The sequence below is a fragment of the Amborella trichopoda genome, chromosome 5 (assembly GCF_054954075.1).
Source record: "Amborella trichopoda isolate Santa Cruz 75 chromosome 5, AtrichopodaSantaCruz75HAP2 v2.0, whole genome shotgun sequence".
In the NCBI taxonomy this organism is placed as follows: domain Eukaryota; kingdom Viridiplantae; phylum Streptophyta; class Magnoliopsida; order Amborellales; family Amborellaceae; genus Amborella; species Amborella trichopoda.
In genome coordinates, this window is record NC_142340.1 from 3,067,604 (window position 1) to 3,085,342 (window position 17,739).

General features: G+C 33.6%; 1 protein-coding gene across 1 annotated transcript; it reads left to right on the plus strand.

The window, feature by feature from the left end:
• Positions 1-9,763: 9,763 nt before the first annotated feature.
• LOC18443365 (F-box protein SKIP2) lies at positions 9,764-14,092 on the plus strand. Its single transcript, XM_088866857.1, has 2 exons — positions 9,764-11,821; positions 13,636-14,092. Exon 1 carries the CDS (start codon positions 10,518-10,520, stop codon positions 11,598-11,600), a length of 1,083 nt encoding a protein of 360 aa, XP_088722983.1. The 5' UTR covers positions 9,764-10,517; the 3' UTR covers positions 11,601-11,821; positions 13,636-14,092.
• Positions 14,093-17,739: the final 3,647 nt, after the last annotated feature.

A 17,739-nucleotide genomic window follows, 5' to 3' on the forward strand; every position in this document is an offset into this window, starting at 1 on the left:
AGCTGTAATTTGGAACCTCTGGTTGCAATGGAGCAAATAACATTAGACAGTACTATTCCCACAGCTAATATCTCCATTGAAGGCTGCTATCATATCGTGGGTAGTCAAGTGAAAAGTTTCAGGGATATGTTGCCATGGATTCTAAGGCTCAATCTGAATCCAATCTAGTAATAGAAGGGGATTTGGGAAATGCCATTATCTGGGGGTGTCCATGAAAAATCTTCTATGAGATGGAAGTAGATCCTCATACATATATGGGTTGTTTTGTTCTTGTGGAAGTTCTCTACTAGAAAGAGCAACATACATTAGATGGTTGGCCTGTGAGAAAATGGGTACATACCACTTTAGGTATATGTGCAGTTTCTTAGAAAATAGCAATAATAGAGGGTTGCATTGGAATTATGGATAGGCTCACTTTCCTATGAACTAAACATAGAAAGTAGTTTACTGTCTTTTTTTGGTAAAAGCAATGGGGAGACCATTTTTTCAAATAGTTTAGAAGTTAGGTTTATGAAGGTATTAGAGGGATGGTACGTGGTGACTGTTGGGTTTATGTAGCCTTTAAAGGCCTTATGAGTGTGTAATGAAAAACATAGTAGAATATAAACTCAATTGGAGTGTGGTCCCTCGGGGACCATACTAAGCAAATGATGTTTGTTGATACCGAACTGTGCTTGACGATCTAGGCCAGTCGGTTGGAAAACCCAAGGTACCTGGGTATATAGAATAAATCGAGAAGGCCTCTTTGTTATCCATTGATGAGGTCGGAACTTATGCTTGGATAAGTGAGCCGAGGGACTATGTGACCCTTGTATGTGATGATAGGCCTACAAAGACGGGGGCCAAAACCTCATTCATTATCCATCACACGGCATGCATATCGATAGATCGTTCGAAAAAGTTAGGTATCCAACTTTTAGGGTAAAGCGTATGCATGTGCGAGAGATACCCCCCTATGCAACATATAGCTGTGGCCGCATCAGGTTGTGGTGACCTTGATTCGTCTATAGGAGATGACCTGTAACCCACAGACTGGGATTGTGACCCTTAGCTCATCAGATAGATTTTGGTGACCCGTTAATGAGCCTTTGCTTAGACTGTGGGTGTAACAATCCTAAAATTTCAAAAAAAAAAAAAAAAAAAGAAGAGAAAAGATGCTTTTAAATAGGTGATGGTCTGTTTGAGTATGATGGTCCTTGGGGACCATCCCTATTTTCAAAAATTTTTACTTGGTTTAGCTTTTGCTTGCCTGCTTTTGCTTGCTTGCTGCTTGCAGCTGGCAACGTCCTTTAGCGGACGTGGTTTTCGTATGTTAAAAGCAGACGTTTAACGCGACACCTCAGGTATGAGGTAGAGCGTAATAAAATATTATAATAATACGTTCTCAGAATTTAAATAGGGGAGGTGAGCACTCCTACCCTAGAAAATTTTGAGATCTCTCTCTCTCTGGTCGAAACACAGTGAACTCCTCTCTCGAACCGAATTTTTATCGGAAGCTCCCTCTCAAATATTTGTGTGTAAGTGACATCGTCTTTCTGAAAAATAGTCTATTTTTAATAAATAGTGGTATTTCCGTCTAGGATCTTTATTTTATCAGTTTTATGTGCAAGTGACCTCATTGTCTCGAAAAATAATCCATTCTTTTTAAAAATAAAATGAAATAATTATTTCTGCTTATTATTAAGAAATTAGGTGCGATAAATTTTATGCGCACACGACCTCATTATCTTGAAAAATAATCTTTTTAATAAAAATTGTGATATTTTATCTATGTTAGAAATTTTAAATGCTGTAAATTCCTAGAAAAATAAATTTATTTATTTATTTTGGCTATTGTTAGAAAATTTTAGATACTATCAAATTATTAGAAATAAATGTGATATTTCTACTTTTAGTAAAATTGTGATATTTCTTTCTACTGTTTTGAATATTTAGACATTGTAAAATTCATATGCAAATGACTGCCTTATTATTTAAAAATTGACATTTTTGCAATTGAGTATAGTATTGTTGTGAAATGTTTATTTGTGGATTGATATCCCATAAATTGTGATAATTCTGTATTCTTGAATTTCTATAAGAGTTTTTCTATACATATTAAATTGACAATTATGCTAGAATGCCTTTACAAACTGCTACCTTTCTAAATTTCAGCCCAAAATATTTGATTGGTTATTTTTGAAATGTTATAGAGAGTGACTGTTATTAATAGTTTAAGTGAAATTCATATTAATGATTTCAGTGATATGTTGAGTACATGATATTGCTGCTTTCGAATGTTTAAAGAGATTTAGAAATAATTTAAATATGCAAGTGGACTCATCCGGTTCACCGGTGAGGTATAAGTGGACCTATCTGGGACGCCAGTAGGGATTAAGTGGACTCATCCGGTACGCCGATGAGGTATAAGTGGACCTGCAGGGATTAAGTGGACCTATTTGAGACGTCGATAGGGATTAAGTGGACCCATCAGGACGCTGATGGGGTATATAAGTGACCTACTTGGGACGCCAGTAGGGTATTTTGTGAAATCCTTTGAATTATGTATTGCCGTTAAAAATGTTATAAGCATTTCAATTACTCGGATTATACTCAATTATGTATTTATTGAAAGTGAAATTGTTGATGCATTTCTGTTAATAGATCTCATTTTGGAAAATATTGATATCTTTCAATCATGATTATTTTTAGGATTATGATGATCACTTACTGAGTAGCCAAACTCATCAAACTATGGTAAACATTTTTCAGACTGACTGCGGATTCATTTTGAGTGCTAGTCAAGATCAACCTTGGAAGATACTGTTATTGTGCTAGCTTTCTTTATTTACTTTGTAAGACCTTGCCACTGTAAATTTGTCATATCAATAGATGTATGTATGTTTTGTCTGTCACATCTCAGGAATAACAGTATTGTAAATTATTAGGGTGTGACAGTGGGTCATGGGAAACAGTTGGTCGGTTCGATAAAACAAGTGTGGTCTGTAGTCCACAGTTGAAGGTGGAGTACCTCATGATCACTGATCGAATTCTTAAACCATATGGATCCATTTCCCACCAAAATAATTTAATTGTATTTGTTTTATGATAGAAATTATTTTCGAATTATTATTTGAATTTTTAAAAATCTTTTAATATTTTATTTATAATTTTGGACTTATAAAAATAAAGTTATTGTTTGTACAAAATTATAAAATTCAAATAATGTTTTAAAATTATTTTATTAAATTTTAAAATTATATAAAACCTCATGGGGCACATGGGCCCACCATGTGACAAGTGGCTGGGGTCCACATGTGCCACATATGGATGGCACTCTCAACCCCTTGCATGCTTCATTCTCATTGCATTGGAATCAAGAAATCTAATTTTTGGTAAGTATATCTTGATGCATTTAGTCAAATTGAAATATGATATATATTGACCATATCTTATCCTAAATATTATAAGCATGTATTGACTTGTTATTTCTTATGGAAAATATGAGATGGATTATGCAATTTTATGGAATGCATAATATTTTCAATAGATTTAATTTATTTAAATGGGAAAATGGTTTAAAGAAAGGGTGATAAGATCTATGCACTTTCCATAATATTGATAGTCCATCTAGGAATGAATGACTCAAATCTCTCACCCCACAAGTCACCTTGATCAACAGTCCATATTCAATCTCAAGAACATGCAAACTATGAGACCTCAAACCTAACTTTGCACTATAAATCGGGATATACCCTCCCCTATTCTCAACACCTTCTCTCTCCCACAACTCTCTCTCATCTCTCTCTTAGAGGGGTACAACCCACTCTCTCTCCTCATTCTCTCTCTACCCTCTCTCTCCCCCCTAAGACCCATAGGGAGCACGCCCCAACGTTAGGCCTCCTACTTTATCTCTCTCTGTTGACATAAAGATATTAAGGGTTGGGAAATTAGGGTTAAGCCTAAATTATTTTTGAGATTAGGGTTTTGTACAGATTTAAGGGTGCTTACTCAGTTTGGCCGAAATTGGCTTTTCTAGTTTGAAATTGAAGCTAGATCGCTGATCCTGTACCATCGGATGTTTGTAACTCGGTATGAGGTGTAATAAGCCCGGTTGAGATAATCTTCGGCATCTTCTCCTTTTATTTCTTGATATTTTATCTTTATATTATCAAGCATAGTGTTTAGTTGTCTAAATGGCATCAAGTGATTGCGTTTTATTTTATTGTTATGTTGCTTTTATTTTGAAATATTTATTGATTGTAATAAGACCATCTGTAAGTGATCTTTTTGCCAAAACAAAAGGGATGATTAAAAAAAAAAAATTCACTGACAAAATATCACATAGGTCTTTCTTTCAACGATTAAGGTTTTAAGGTGTTACAAAAATTATCATAAATCAAATAAAGTCTATTGAAACTAATGATTGAAAAATCGGCGGAGTAGCTTCTATTTAGCACTCAGGCCCTTGCTGAGATCGAGTTGTCCCGAATTTTATTTATTTTTTATCATTTTGGCAATATTGGAAAGTTTTTTTTGGGAAAATTACAAAAACCTCCCTCAAGTATACTATCTATGTAACTTATCTCGCAGCTAACCTTTCTTCTCACTTTTTTCTCCACAACCATCTTTCCTCGCAAAAACCCCTCCAAACCAAAACAAAAGAAAAGAAGACTAAACTACCCCCTTCTCTCTCCTCTTGGTTTTTACCCACGACTCTCTCCCCATGCGCTCCGACATTCCATTAAAACGCTTCGGCAATGAAGACGCGAGATCCGGCAATGCAAGGACTCGTTGCGGCAGGACACCTTCTGGAGCCATAGCGCTCCAGCAATTGAATAGGTCAGGTCACTTCGGCAATGAGAACATACGCTCCGACAGTACAAAGACGTATGCCAGCAGTACACCTTCTAGTGCCACAGCGCTCTGGCGGTCGAATAGATTGCTCCGGCAATAAAGACAAGCGCTCTGGCAGTACAAATACACGCTCCGGTAGTACACCTTCTGGAGCCACATTGCTTCGACTGTTGAATTGGTCGCTTCGACAATACACTACTTGGGACAGTCAATCGACTATTTTTTTTGTAAGGGAAGGGCATTTCTGTCCAAAAAATAACAATTTTTTGTCTTAGGGGGTTTTTGCAATGAAAGGTGATTATGGGGAAAAAAGTGAGAAGAAAGGTTAGCTGAGGGGTAAGCTGTATAGATAGTATACTTTAGGGGGGTTTTAGTAATTTTTTTTCTTTTTTTTAGCCATATATACTTACTTTTACATTTTTCTATCTTTTTGAATTATTTCAAAAATACCCCCAATCACAAGTTGATTTTTAAAAATCTATTTTAACATCATTTTGAAGTGTTTTGCTTAATCTTGCTTTACACATTCATTTCCTATATATATATATATATATATATATATATATATATATATATATATATATATATATATATATATATATATATATATATATATATATATATATATATATATATATACAAGTAAAAATGAGCCCAACGGCCCAGATTGAATCTGGGCCGATCTGACGATCACGGATGCCTGATAGTATTTGAATTTCAATTTATTTCTACAAATTCAAATCACTTGAAATTTTAGGTATGTGTTCTTCTCATAGCGCCACACCTAATAAAAATATTAAAAAAAAATCTGTAAAAACAAATCGACCAAAATACCCTGAAACTTTATGGAGGTATTTTGGGTAAGTTTTTTCTTGTAAAATATTTTTTTTGATATTTTTCAAAGATTCACCCATTTTTTAATAACACGGGCCTAAAATTTCAAGTGATTTGGATTTATATAAAAATAATTAAAATTCAAACACTATCAGGCATCTGTGAACGTCAGATCGGCCCAGATTCAATCTAGGCCGTTGGGCCCATTTTTAGTTGTGAGCCAATTGGCTCATAGGAATATTTTTCATATATATATATATAAGAAAGGATCATGTTCCCCCAAGTGCGTACTGCTACAGTAAACGCCCACGGCCCATATTGAATCTGGGTCGATCTGACGATCACGAATGTTCAATAATGCTTGAATTTTAATTTTTTTTTCTACAAATCTAAATCACTTAAAATTTTAGGCGTATGTTATTAAAAAATAGAAGAATCTAAAAAAAATATCAAAAAAAAAAATACATGAAATAAATTAACGAAAATACCCCCAAAAAGTTTGGAAGGATTTTGGTCAATTTTGTTTTGTAAATTATTATTTTTTATATTTTTATTAGGTGTGCCTTGATGAGAAAAAAAAACTTCTAAAATTTCAAATCATTTGGATTTATAGAAAAAAATTAAAATTTAAACCCTATCGGACACCCGTGAGCGTCATGTCGGCCACAAAATGAGATTCAATTTAGGCCATTTGGGTATGAGCGTACAACAGTGACTCCCTATATATATATATATATATATATATATATATATATATATGAAAAATTCTTTCCAATGCCTATAGGCGAAAATGAATAGTGATTTCGTCTACCCTTATCACCGTTAAAATTTCATCGCGTGGTTATAATTGTCCGGTAGTGTTTTTATTTTTATTTTTTTTCTACAAATCGAAATGATCTGAAATTTGGAGAGTATATACAATTTACTAAGGTGCATCTAATAAAAATATAAAAAAAAATTATCCGTAAATTTTTTTGACCAAAATACCCTTGAAACTTTTCATATGTATTTTGGTCCAATTGTTTCATATAAAATCTTTTTTTTTATATATTTTTCAAAGATTCCACTATTTTTGATGAATACATAATCCAAATTTAAAGTCATTCCGATATTTAGAAAAAAATGAAAAATAAAACACCACGTTCACCGCACGATGAACTTTAGGCGGTGATGGGCATAGACAAAATCACTGTTTATTTTCGCCTATAAGCGTTGGGTAGTGTTTTCCATATATATATGAGAAATGATCCTATAGGACCCTCCTCCATCAATGTGTATATGACCCCAAAGGATCACCATTAAATTTGACACAGATCTAGAGAAAAATCAAGTCTCACATCCATGTGATAACTTTTTTACAGATCTGTGTCAGCTTTAATGGTGATCATTTGAGGTCCTACACACATAGGTAGAAGAGAGTCCTATAGGATCATTACCCTATATATATTTATTGTTGCTATAGTTATCAATGCCTAGCAATCGACTCGGGCTAGGATTGATTTCAAGGAGAATTACGCAAGTCAAAACAATAGTCCTACAAGCCTCAAATTTGCACGAGTCGTAGCTCATATACTTACAAACTTGAAGTACCTCAATTTTGAAATAGAAATGAAATTGTATTGTTTATTTACTCCCTCAAATTAAATCCTAATATGGGATTATTTTTAGGGCCAAAATATGGGTGTGGTTTGTATAGAGCTTAGGCTCTAAATAATCATATTCCAGCCTACTTTCAAATAGTATCGATAAATGTGGTTTTAATATTGAAAATCTTTGTGATAGCCTAAAAATATTTTTTTATTTTTATTTATCAAGTTTAAAGCTTAAAAAATAGTGTAGATTGATAGATCTATGAAAACTTAAAAATCTTAAAAATTGACGGTAAACAATGCATTACAAAATACACTATTTCCAAACTTTAAAATCCATTTTTTTCTCATGTCCATGCATCTTGATGTTGAGATGATCAATTTGAGGATATTTGGGCATCAAAACAACCTTTTCTAGTGAAAGTTTTGAGATAGGGTCTAATTTGATTGTTTATAGCCTCGGCTCTATATAAACTTTTCCCCCAAAATATTCCATACCCCGCATATGAGAGTAATCTTAAGAGTATAAATAGTACTTCGTCCCTGTCCTTCGCATAAAACACAATCTAAAAGTAATTTTAAGATATCAAATTTTGGGGATACAACTTCTTCAACCAATAGACTAACTTTAGGGTAAAATATTATAATATCTTAAGATTGAATAAAGACCAACTAATTTTTAGAAAGTGAAGTAAGTGTTAACAAAATCAAAATTTCTTTTTTTTTTGGAAAATAATCACCAAAAATTGTAGTATCTTGAGATTGAACAGAGACCGTTTAATTTTTAGAGAATAAAATATAAGTGTTAACAAACTCAAAATTCAAATTTTTTTTTTTTGTGAAAATAATCATCTAGTGATTCTTATGTGGTTTACAAAATTTTAGATTGAGAAAAACGTCCTCAGTAGGTCTCCTCACCGAGGGTGTACATCTACTCTATGCTCCCACAAGAGTGTATACTCATTTTTGGATTCCGAGCCTGACTTCCACGTGCACTGTATTTAAAGGGTGCCGTTTGACCGTCTAAACAGTCAAAGTAAAGTGCACCTTCAAATAGTGTTGTGGTTTCAATAATGAAGATCATTGTGATAGCTTTAAATTATTTTTATATCCAATTATAAAATTTAAAGCTTCAAAAATAGTATAGATTTAGTAGATATAAGAAAACTTGAAAATAGACGGTCCAAAGATGCATTACAAGATGCACTATTTCCAAAACTTGAAATCCATTTTTTCTCACGTCCATGCATCTTGAAGTCAAAATGATCAATTTGAGTATTTTTTAGCATAAAAAACAACCTTTTCTAGTGAAAGTTTTGAAGTGCACTTTAATTTGACTGTTAGTTTTGACGTGCACTTTAATTTGACAGTTTAGAGCCTCGCACTTATATAAACTATTTCAGTATTTAAAAAGTTGGATGAGGGTTCTACACAACATAGGCTTTGTGAAAATAAAATAAAGCCTCACCTCAAATTCTCGTGAAAGCACTTTTGACAACGAAAATCTCAATGATAGCTTTAAAATCAATTTTCAACATTGACAATAAATTTTGAAACTAAACAGTGGAGCAGAACTTGCGGATCGATGAATACTTATGTTTAGAGCAAAATAAACGGTCTAAGATAATTTTACAATATGCTTGAAAAGGAGAGGCTTTGTTTATTTTGATGGGACTGCATCACTATCAAACTTTTTTTTTAGAAGTTGGGGGGTATTTTTGTAAATTTTGCTGGTAAAAATGTTGTTTGTTTTAGCTCCAAGGGTACATAAGATATTTGAGAAATAATAGGATTGGCTGCAATTGATTTGGATTATATTGTTATATTATCATTGCCACATAAGTCAAAAGACCTTGCTAGATTTTTCCTTGCTTTTTATGAGAAACCCTAGGTTTTATAGAGAAAGGTTTTTATACTTTTTTTCAAGGAGGTTTATACGTTCCCTACCATTCAGCCCTCTAATTTTGATCAAGAGATTTATTCATCGTTTGATCTTAAATATGATGTTTCAAAGTATTTTATTTTTAATTTTTTTATATATAAAAATATGAAAGTTGGTACGTACCATTGTTTCATTGATGCGTACTTATAAAAAATTATTAAAAATAATTTTTTAATAAAACATAATGATCAAAATACCTCTTGAATTTTTTAAAAATATTTGTGTTATTTTATTTTATTAAAAATATTTTTTTTATAATTTTTGTTAGTGCGAGTTCAATATAGGATTGGATGCCTAACGTTTGGTGTAAAACTGGTTTGTATAAAAAAATTAAAAATAAAATAGTGTAAGAGACGTGACATTGTGAATGGAGCAATCTTACCCCTCCATCCCGGGGCAATCTTACCCCTCCATCCCAGGGCAATCTTACCCCTCCATCCCATTCAAAGATGGACGGCTGAATAAAGGGAAGTATATAAATGTTAGCTTTGGGAAAGCATAGAAAGCTTGCCCCGATTTATAATGTTTACAGTTACAAGTTACAACTTGTAAAGTGCAAGTTGATTTCAGGCATTTGATTTCTTAAACCCTAGTTTTTTTTTAACGTATTTTTCCCATTTATGAGTTATGATATCTATGGAAATTGGATTTGGTGCCGTTTTCTGTTGTAGAAATTGATTTTTATGGAATTTTGGAGATGAATAAAGGGATCATGGTTTTGGCTGTGCTGGATTAGAATTTTCTTTTAACGGAAATATTTGGGTTGATGGATTAAAGTATAGTTTATAAATTTGAATGAATGGGGTTTGACTATTCTGGATGGGGATTTGAATTTATAAGCTGAAACCTTTGTGTTGTGAGACATTTGATGATGGTGTGGATTACTGCATTGAGATGAGTTTTGATGGGTTTTATCATCTAATGGATTTATTAATGGTTTGATATTCTAAAAAAGACGATTAAATTTTTTCTGAACTTTTGGCCTTGGGAAATTGAGCTTGGAATCTGATTTTATATGCCATCAAAGGTTTGGAGGGATTTATCTGGACTTGATAATCATGCAATAGTTTCCACTTCATGAAAACATTGGCTTTGATGAAAGGTTATAGATTATTTCAATCATGCACAGTATTTCAATGCAAATTTTTATCGAAGTCAAGCTGTTCTTAAAATGGACAATTTATGGAAACTCGGGGTCGGTGAAATTGGGAATCATCAATCAGCTTGGAAATTTGGAATTTTAGACATTTAGATTATATACCATCCAGGACCCTATATATAGCATTTGAAATTTTGTCTGCAGTTACATTCATTTAATGGAAAAGTTCGGGGACGATGAAGTGGGGTTATTGTTGAAGATGGTCGCAAAACAAGATCGAAAATCCTGTTCCCAAGTTTGTAAGCAATGGAAGAGAGTTGAGGGGTTAATGAAAACATATTTGAGGGTTCTTGAGCCAGAATCACTTCGGAGCTTTTTGCCCAGGTTTCCAAATTTGTTTATGCTAGAAGCTGAGAAAGGGATCACTGATCTAGACCTGGAATTCATAGCTAAAACTTGCCCTAATCTTGAGGTTCTTATGTTAATCGAAGGCAAACACAAGGTATTCGAATCCTCTGAGGAATTAGTTCTAGATGCTATCAGTGATGATGGGTTATGTGCAATGGCCACAGGGTGTAGAAGACTAAGGAAGGTCTATCTAAGAAGAAGAAATTGTATTGGGAAACGTGGTGTGACTGCACTTATTAAATCTTCCTTTAATCTGACACATCTAGACCTTTCATGCTGTGGTAAAATTACAGATGAGGCTTTGGAAGCCATTGCAGCTTCTACATCTCTTCAGGATCTCAATCTTCATGGTTGTTCCCTTATTACTGATACGGGTTTGGCTTCTCTTGCCACTGGTTCATCCACTAGAACTTTAAAAAGACTGGACCTTAGTGAGTGTGACCAAATTTCAGATTTTGGGGTATCTCTCTTGCGGCAATTGACCAATTTAGAGGAGCTGTCTCTCTCAGAGTGTGGCCCAAAACTCACAGATACAGGAGGTGTGGCAATTGGGGCCCTTAGTCACCTCCAGTATTTGAATTTTTCATGGCTTATAAACATCTCGGATATCTCGCTCCTTGCCATTGCACAAAATTTACATAATCTTGTTCAGTTTAATGCAACTGGTTGTGAGCTTATTACTGGAGTTGGGATTCGTGCATTTTCTAGTCATAAGTCTTTAGAAGGTCTAATTCTGGTTTCTTGCTATAATGTACTGGGGGATGATATTGAGCAAATGGTGCTTCAGTGCCAGTCTTTGAGGTATGTGTGGCTTGATAGAAGGTTGAGAAGTTGGATGTCTCACGAGATGCAAGTGAACATCAGTAGGACTTGTCGAATCATTTGGAGATGAATTGCAGAGGATTAATTGGTGTGGATTTATTATTATTTAGATAAAGAAAGTATAGCACAATCTAGTGGAGCACTCCATATAGACAATGACTATTGGCGATAGACCATAGTGGGCCATATTAGAATCACTCCCAGGTGTGGTTAATCTGCATTTTTCGTCCTCAGGAAATGTCGGCATACATTGCATCTACTGCACAGGGTTATGCTATACTTTCTCTTAAGGTAATTTACCCAAAAAAAGAAAGTTCATTTACTTTTGTTCGTAGTGGAGCAATGTGTGTACAAGATTTGTTTGCACTCAAATCTCATGAATCTGAAATATCTTTTGTTTAGAATAGTTCCTTTTGTTTCTGCATATGTACAAGATATGAGTTTCTTGTGCATTCAGTCTCATGAATTTCTGCGCAGCTAACCAAATGCATACACAAATATTCTCCTAGATTATTGTGCATAAGGGGATACAAAAGAAAATGTGGATGGCTCTAGGAGTGGTTTGCATGTTTCATATGCAGGCATGCATAAATTTTTCATGTTTGCATAGAACCTTACCTAAGTGCGTCTTTTTGGCTAAATTTATGGTATGTCATGCACCAGTTGCATCCATCATATTTAAACTTGTCATATTGTGTCCAAACACCAGCTAATAATCATCAGATTTAAAAATTCAAAGTTGTATGCGTCTGTAGGCCATTGACTTCTTGGATGCACATGGACATCCATCCATCCGTTCATGCACATGTTCATGCTGAATTTTGGCGTTTGGGTATTTAATATTTTAATGTACTGAAATTAGGTTTTATGGAAATCCCAAAAAGTTGATCTCATATTTTTCAAAAATATAATAAAAAGAGAAAAGAATAAAAAAGGGAAGGAATAAAAAAAAAAGGGAAAAAAAAGAAAGAAAGAAAGGAATTAAAAAACAGAACGGGTCCCTAGATTTTAAAATCATTTTTCTCCACCCAGTTCATCTAATCAAGGAAAAAGGGTTATGTAGTCCAGTGGGACCAAGTTGTCGATTTGCTCATCGGCAACTACTTAGGGTTTTTGATGAACCCCAAAACTCTCAAAATCATGTTTATAACCCTCTTAAGATCCTTTTTTTTTTCTAAGAACCATAATGTGCTCCAAGAGTTGGACCACACATATTGATGGGCATCGGATTTGGGAAAATTTGAGCTCAACATCTTTTCCTTCTTTTTTTTTAAAGCATCTTTGGGATGTGTCAGAGATGTTTGAGAAAGTTTAAGGCCATATGAATTTCCCCAATCTAGGTGTTTTGGCCATGGGACCAGATGTGCAATTTGATCCATGGAACCATTTATATTTTTTTGGGAACCATTATATAGAATAGTTGATGATCAAAACTGCAAAATTACTATTTTTGACAAGTCAGAGACTACTTGGTACCTTGGGTGTTTTTTGTTTCTAATCATGTTAATAAATTGAAAAAGTGAAACCTTGAAAACTAATCCACCAATACAGGCCTCTTATGTTTGTGATGCTCATTTGATGTTGTGAAACATGCAAGATACTTCTATGATAATCTGCTGGACCCTTTGATGGGAACATGTAAGATACTTCTATCATAATCTGCTGGACCCTATGATGGAAGATACGTATAATATGTGGTTTGTGTACTTGATGTAAAGATTCGAAGCAATACTTCGTGGTTCCCAACATGGAAAAGTCCCTATAATGAAATAAACTTGGAAAATACAAAAAAAGACAGTGCACCACCTTTTTTACAAAAAAAATTTCATTAATTATCGATGTTTCAGCTGGGAGTTGGGAAATTAGTAAAGGAGCCCATGTACTATGAGAGTTCTGCATTTAGGAATTGAACTTGAGACAATGTTGCGATCTTTGATGACTAACCAATCAGGCCTGAGCCCAAGTCCTTGTGTGTTGGTTTATTCTAATATTTTATCTGTAGCATATTGCATTTTAACATTGTAACTGGCTGGCTTCCTATAACTGTTTCTTATGCTGATGGCAATCTCATCCAAAATCTTAAAAAGTTTTCAAAACAAATGCAGCTTGCTCTTGTGATTCGTGTTGCCGGCAATGTCATCAGGTGCATATTTTATTGATTGCGAGCATGACAGGCAAAGGCATTACTTCCGCAAAACAAAAGGAAAATGCTTGATATGAGGAATAAAAGATTCAGGTGGAGGGAGTGAGATAAAAAAACACTGGTGAGTGGGGAGGTAATCGGGAGGGAGAAGCAAGAAATAAGAGCATAGAATGAGATGAAGAAGAGAAACAGAGTGACACTGAAATTCTTATTGAAACAAAGAGAGAGAGAGAGAGAGAGAGAGGAGAAAATTTTATGGAATTAAAAAGAGAGAGAAAAAAAGAGAGATTCTTGCTGCTTGCACCCAAATGTTTATTTGTAACCTGATTGTTGATCTCACCCCATGGGCATGTGCGAGAGAGACCATGTTGATAGCCAGATTGATTAGCAATGAATAACCGCAATTCATTATCATCATCGTCAAAGCTTTTTTTTAACAATGAATAACCACAATTCATCATTCCTTTTCCTAACAATGAATTACCACAATTAATTCTCTTAATTTCTATTTCACAAGCAATGTAAGCCAGGTGTTCCCTATTATGTTGTTGATTTCTTACATAATTTCATTTGAACTCACTATTTAAGTGGTTTGGATTAGGGATGAGCAAACTTTTGCTGTATTGTATGCATTTGACATTCCTAATTCTTCTACTAAGGGTTAGGTTATTGAGTTGGCATTGCATTTAAGAATATTTTGTTTATTGTCATCTGATTTGTTATAATAAGATGATAATAAATAAAGAAAATTAAAAAAATATTATCCTCTTATGTATTATGATCTCTCTCTCTCTCTCAAAATTTTTTATTCCCTTGTACAAAACATAAAAGGTGCTCTACGCAAGGGGTTTTATTTCAGAGGCCCACCAAGGCAATTATGATGCGACCCGTGACTAATTTATGTTTAAACGATTGGTAGAAAGGAATAATTTATGTAAGGTAAGACCTTATAATGTAGAAGTAAGGCGCATTTTAAGGTGGTCTCGACAATGTAAAGGGCAGTGATTTCACGCAAAGGTGGTAGTATAGTATAATGCAATCACATTTTTAGAAAATCATGTTTGTGGTATTTGTATGACTCAAAATTTTGTACACACTCTCTTTATTTCAATAATCAATCCCCCTCAAAAGAAAAGTTCAATTTGAATATTAGATATGGACAAAATGAGTTCCTTTCAACAACGAATCTAGACTGTTCATTTGGTGAATTTCAAGATCTTAGCCTTTACCAACTTAAGATCCCCGAAATTAGTCATTTCGACCTTAAGGTGTATGGATATGAAAAAAAAAATGTCGGTCCGAATTGGAATTGCCCAATCCCGACCATGACATGTTTAAAAAAATGTCAGGAGTCGACAGGTTCCTCCCACGACACGGTCAATTTTGTCAGAGCTAGAATTGTTTTTGTATTTTGTTAATATCTGGTTAAGTATTTATAGATTTGCTCGATCTACCATTGTTAGAGCTTTAAATTCCTATAATAAGTAGTGAAAATAAATTTTAGGTCATTGTAGGGGTTTCTAATACCAAAATTACATCTTTTAGCAAGATATCGATGCATACCTTATTTTAATGGGAAATGATCCAATGCAACGGTTGTATAGTAGTATAATGCAACCACACATCTAGAAAACCATTTATTTTGGCATTTGTATGACCCCAAGTTTTGCACACACATTCTCTTTATCCTCATAATCCATCCTACGGAAAAAAATATTTCAATTTGTACCCTAGATATGGTCAAAATTAGTACCCATCTAACGATGAATCATGTCCATCCATTTGGTGAATTTCAAGATCTAGGCCTTAACAAATTCAAAATCACTTTTTTTCCTTTAAGCATTATTAATCTAATGATGATAACGCTATAAAAAAACTTTGGGAATAAAGCAATGCTTTTAAGGCCCATACCTAACCATCTCAATAAAATGGACTACTTATATTAGTTGGGCTAGAATGAAAACTTTCTAGAGCATTTTTTCAAAATTTTTTATTTTGTGATTGTTCTTCAAAATGAAAAGAGTGTAGATTTAAAATTCATGTGAAACAAATGTCTCTAACATATAAAATTCATGTGAAACAAATATCTCTAACATAGTTTTTTAAGATGGTTGCAATATACTACTATACAACCGTTGCATGAAATCATTTCCCTTCTTTAATTGTTCAAGGTTGACACCTTACAAAACCCCACCCTTATTATAATTGCATTTTGCTAAAATTGTTACGAAAATATATGGAATTAAAAAGGCCCCACAAGGCGATTTGGAATAACATATGACAAATTCAAGTTTTAACGTTGGGTGTGGTTTCTATAAGATTGCAACATTAAATAATGCAATTAAGGCACACCTCCAAATTTTATCATACCATATAATTTTAGTGTACAAGTTCTTAGGCTTATCTCAAAATATATTTTCATAATTAAATATAAAATTGTAAACTCCAAAAATGGTTAAAATCAAGTAGATCTATAAACATATGAAAATCTAGATAATGTGTTGCAAGATGCACTATTTATGGGACTCAAACTCTTTTTTTTTTATATTCATATATCTCGATGTCAAGATGATCAATTAAAGGATTTTTCAACATTAAAACAATATTTTCTGATGGATTTTTGTGGTGCATCTTTAATTCTACATTTTAAAGTGGCAACCTCATATAAACTTTTTCTTTTAAGAATCGTTAGAATTGCATTTTGTTGAGATTGTTATGATAATATATTTTTTAAAGGATTTTTGAGGTGTGTCTTCAATTCTACATTTTACGATGCAACCTTATATAAACGTTTTACTTTAACCATTGTTAGAATTGCATTTTGCTGAGATTGTTATGATAATATATGGAAAAAAGTGGAACAAAGGTCTACTTTTAATGAATTCAATAAGAACTTTTATTGTTGAAACTGACATTTGAATACTTAATTAGGTGAATTCATCATCATCATAATAGGTTTTTTCTAAATCAGGAATTCAAAATGTAATAATTTATTGTAAAGGAATTGTTGACCATAATACTCGTAGTTGGGATGACCATTTCTACAATATCTTTGTTGCGAACGAGGTGTGGAATTGGTTACGCAAAAAAGCTCACAATGATATATTTTTAGATTTTATATTTCTTTCAGTAATTTATACACATATCCCAGTGCCTTATTTAAAAACAATAGACAAAATTACAAAAAAAAAACTCTCAAAACAATACTTTCTATACAACTTATCCCCAACCTAACTTTTTCTCTCACTTTTATTTCTCAAAATCAAAACAAACTTTCTATGCCAATACCCCCAAGGAAAAAAATTCATTTTTAGAGAGAAATGCCCTTCCCGTATAAAGAAATTATTTTGACCAGATTTGATGTTGACTTTTGGACCCAGTAGCACATTGCCGGAGCGCAACATCGCATTGTCGAACCGCCTTTACAGAAACTAAAAGTACCGGACAACCTTATCTGACCGAAATTGTGTACTGCCAGACCGCCCTTTACCGAAGCTTTGAAATCCCGTAACATTTACTGTCGGACCACCCTTTGCAATTGCCAGACCGCAAACATCTACTGCCGGACCACCCTTTACAGAGTGTTATACTGCCAGACAAAGTGTTATACTGTCGGACTGCATTTACACAGTGCCGGAGCCCTATTTTGGTGGGGCATTTACACAGTGCCGGAGCCCTATTTTGGTGGGATAGATGAGATAGGCGTGAGTAAGGTAAAAGTAATGGAGGTAGTTTAGGCATTTTATTTTATTTTTTTTGGTTGGGGTTTGCATAGAGCCGAGGCTCTAAACAATCAAATTGGAGCCTATCTTTAAATAATATCGAGAAAAGTAGTTTCAATATTGGAAATATTTGTGATAGCCTTAAAATATATTTTTCTATTTAATTATAAAGTTTAAAGCTTGAAAAATACTGTAGATCGAGCAGATCTATGACAACTTGAAAATCTTAAAATTTGACGGTCCAAAAATACGCTACAAGATGCACTATTTCCAAAACTTGAAATCCTTTTTTTTTTTCTCATGTACATGCAACTTGATGTCGAGATGATCAATTTAAAGATATC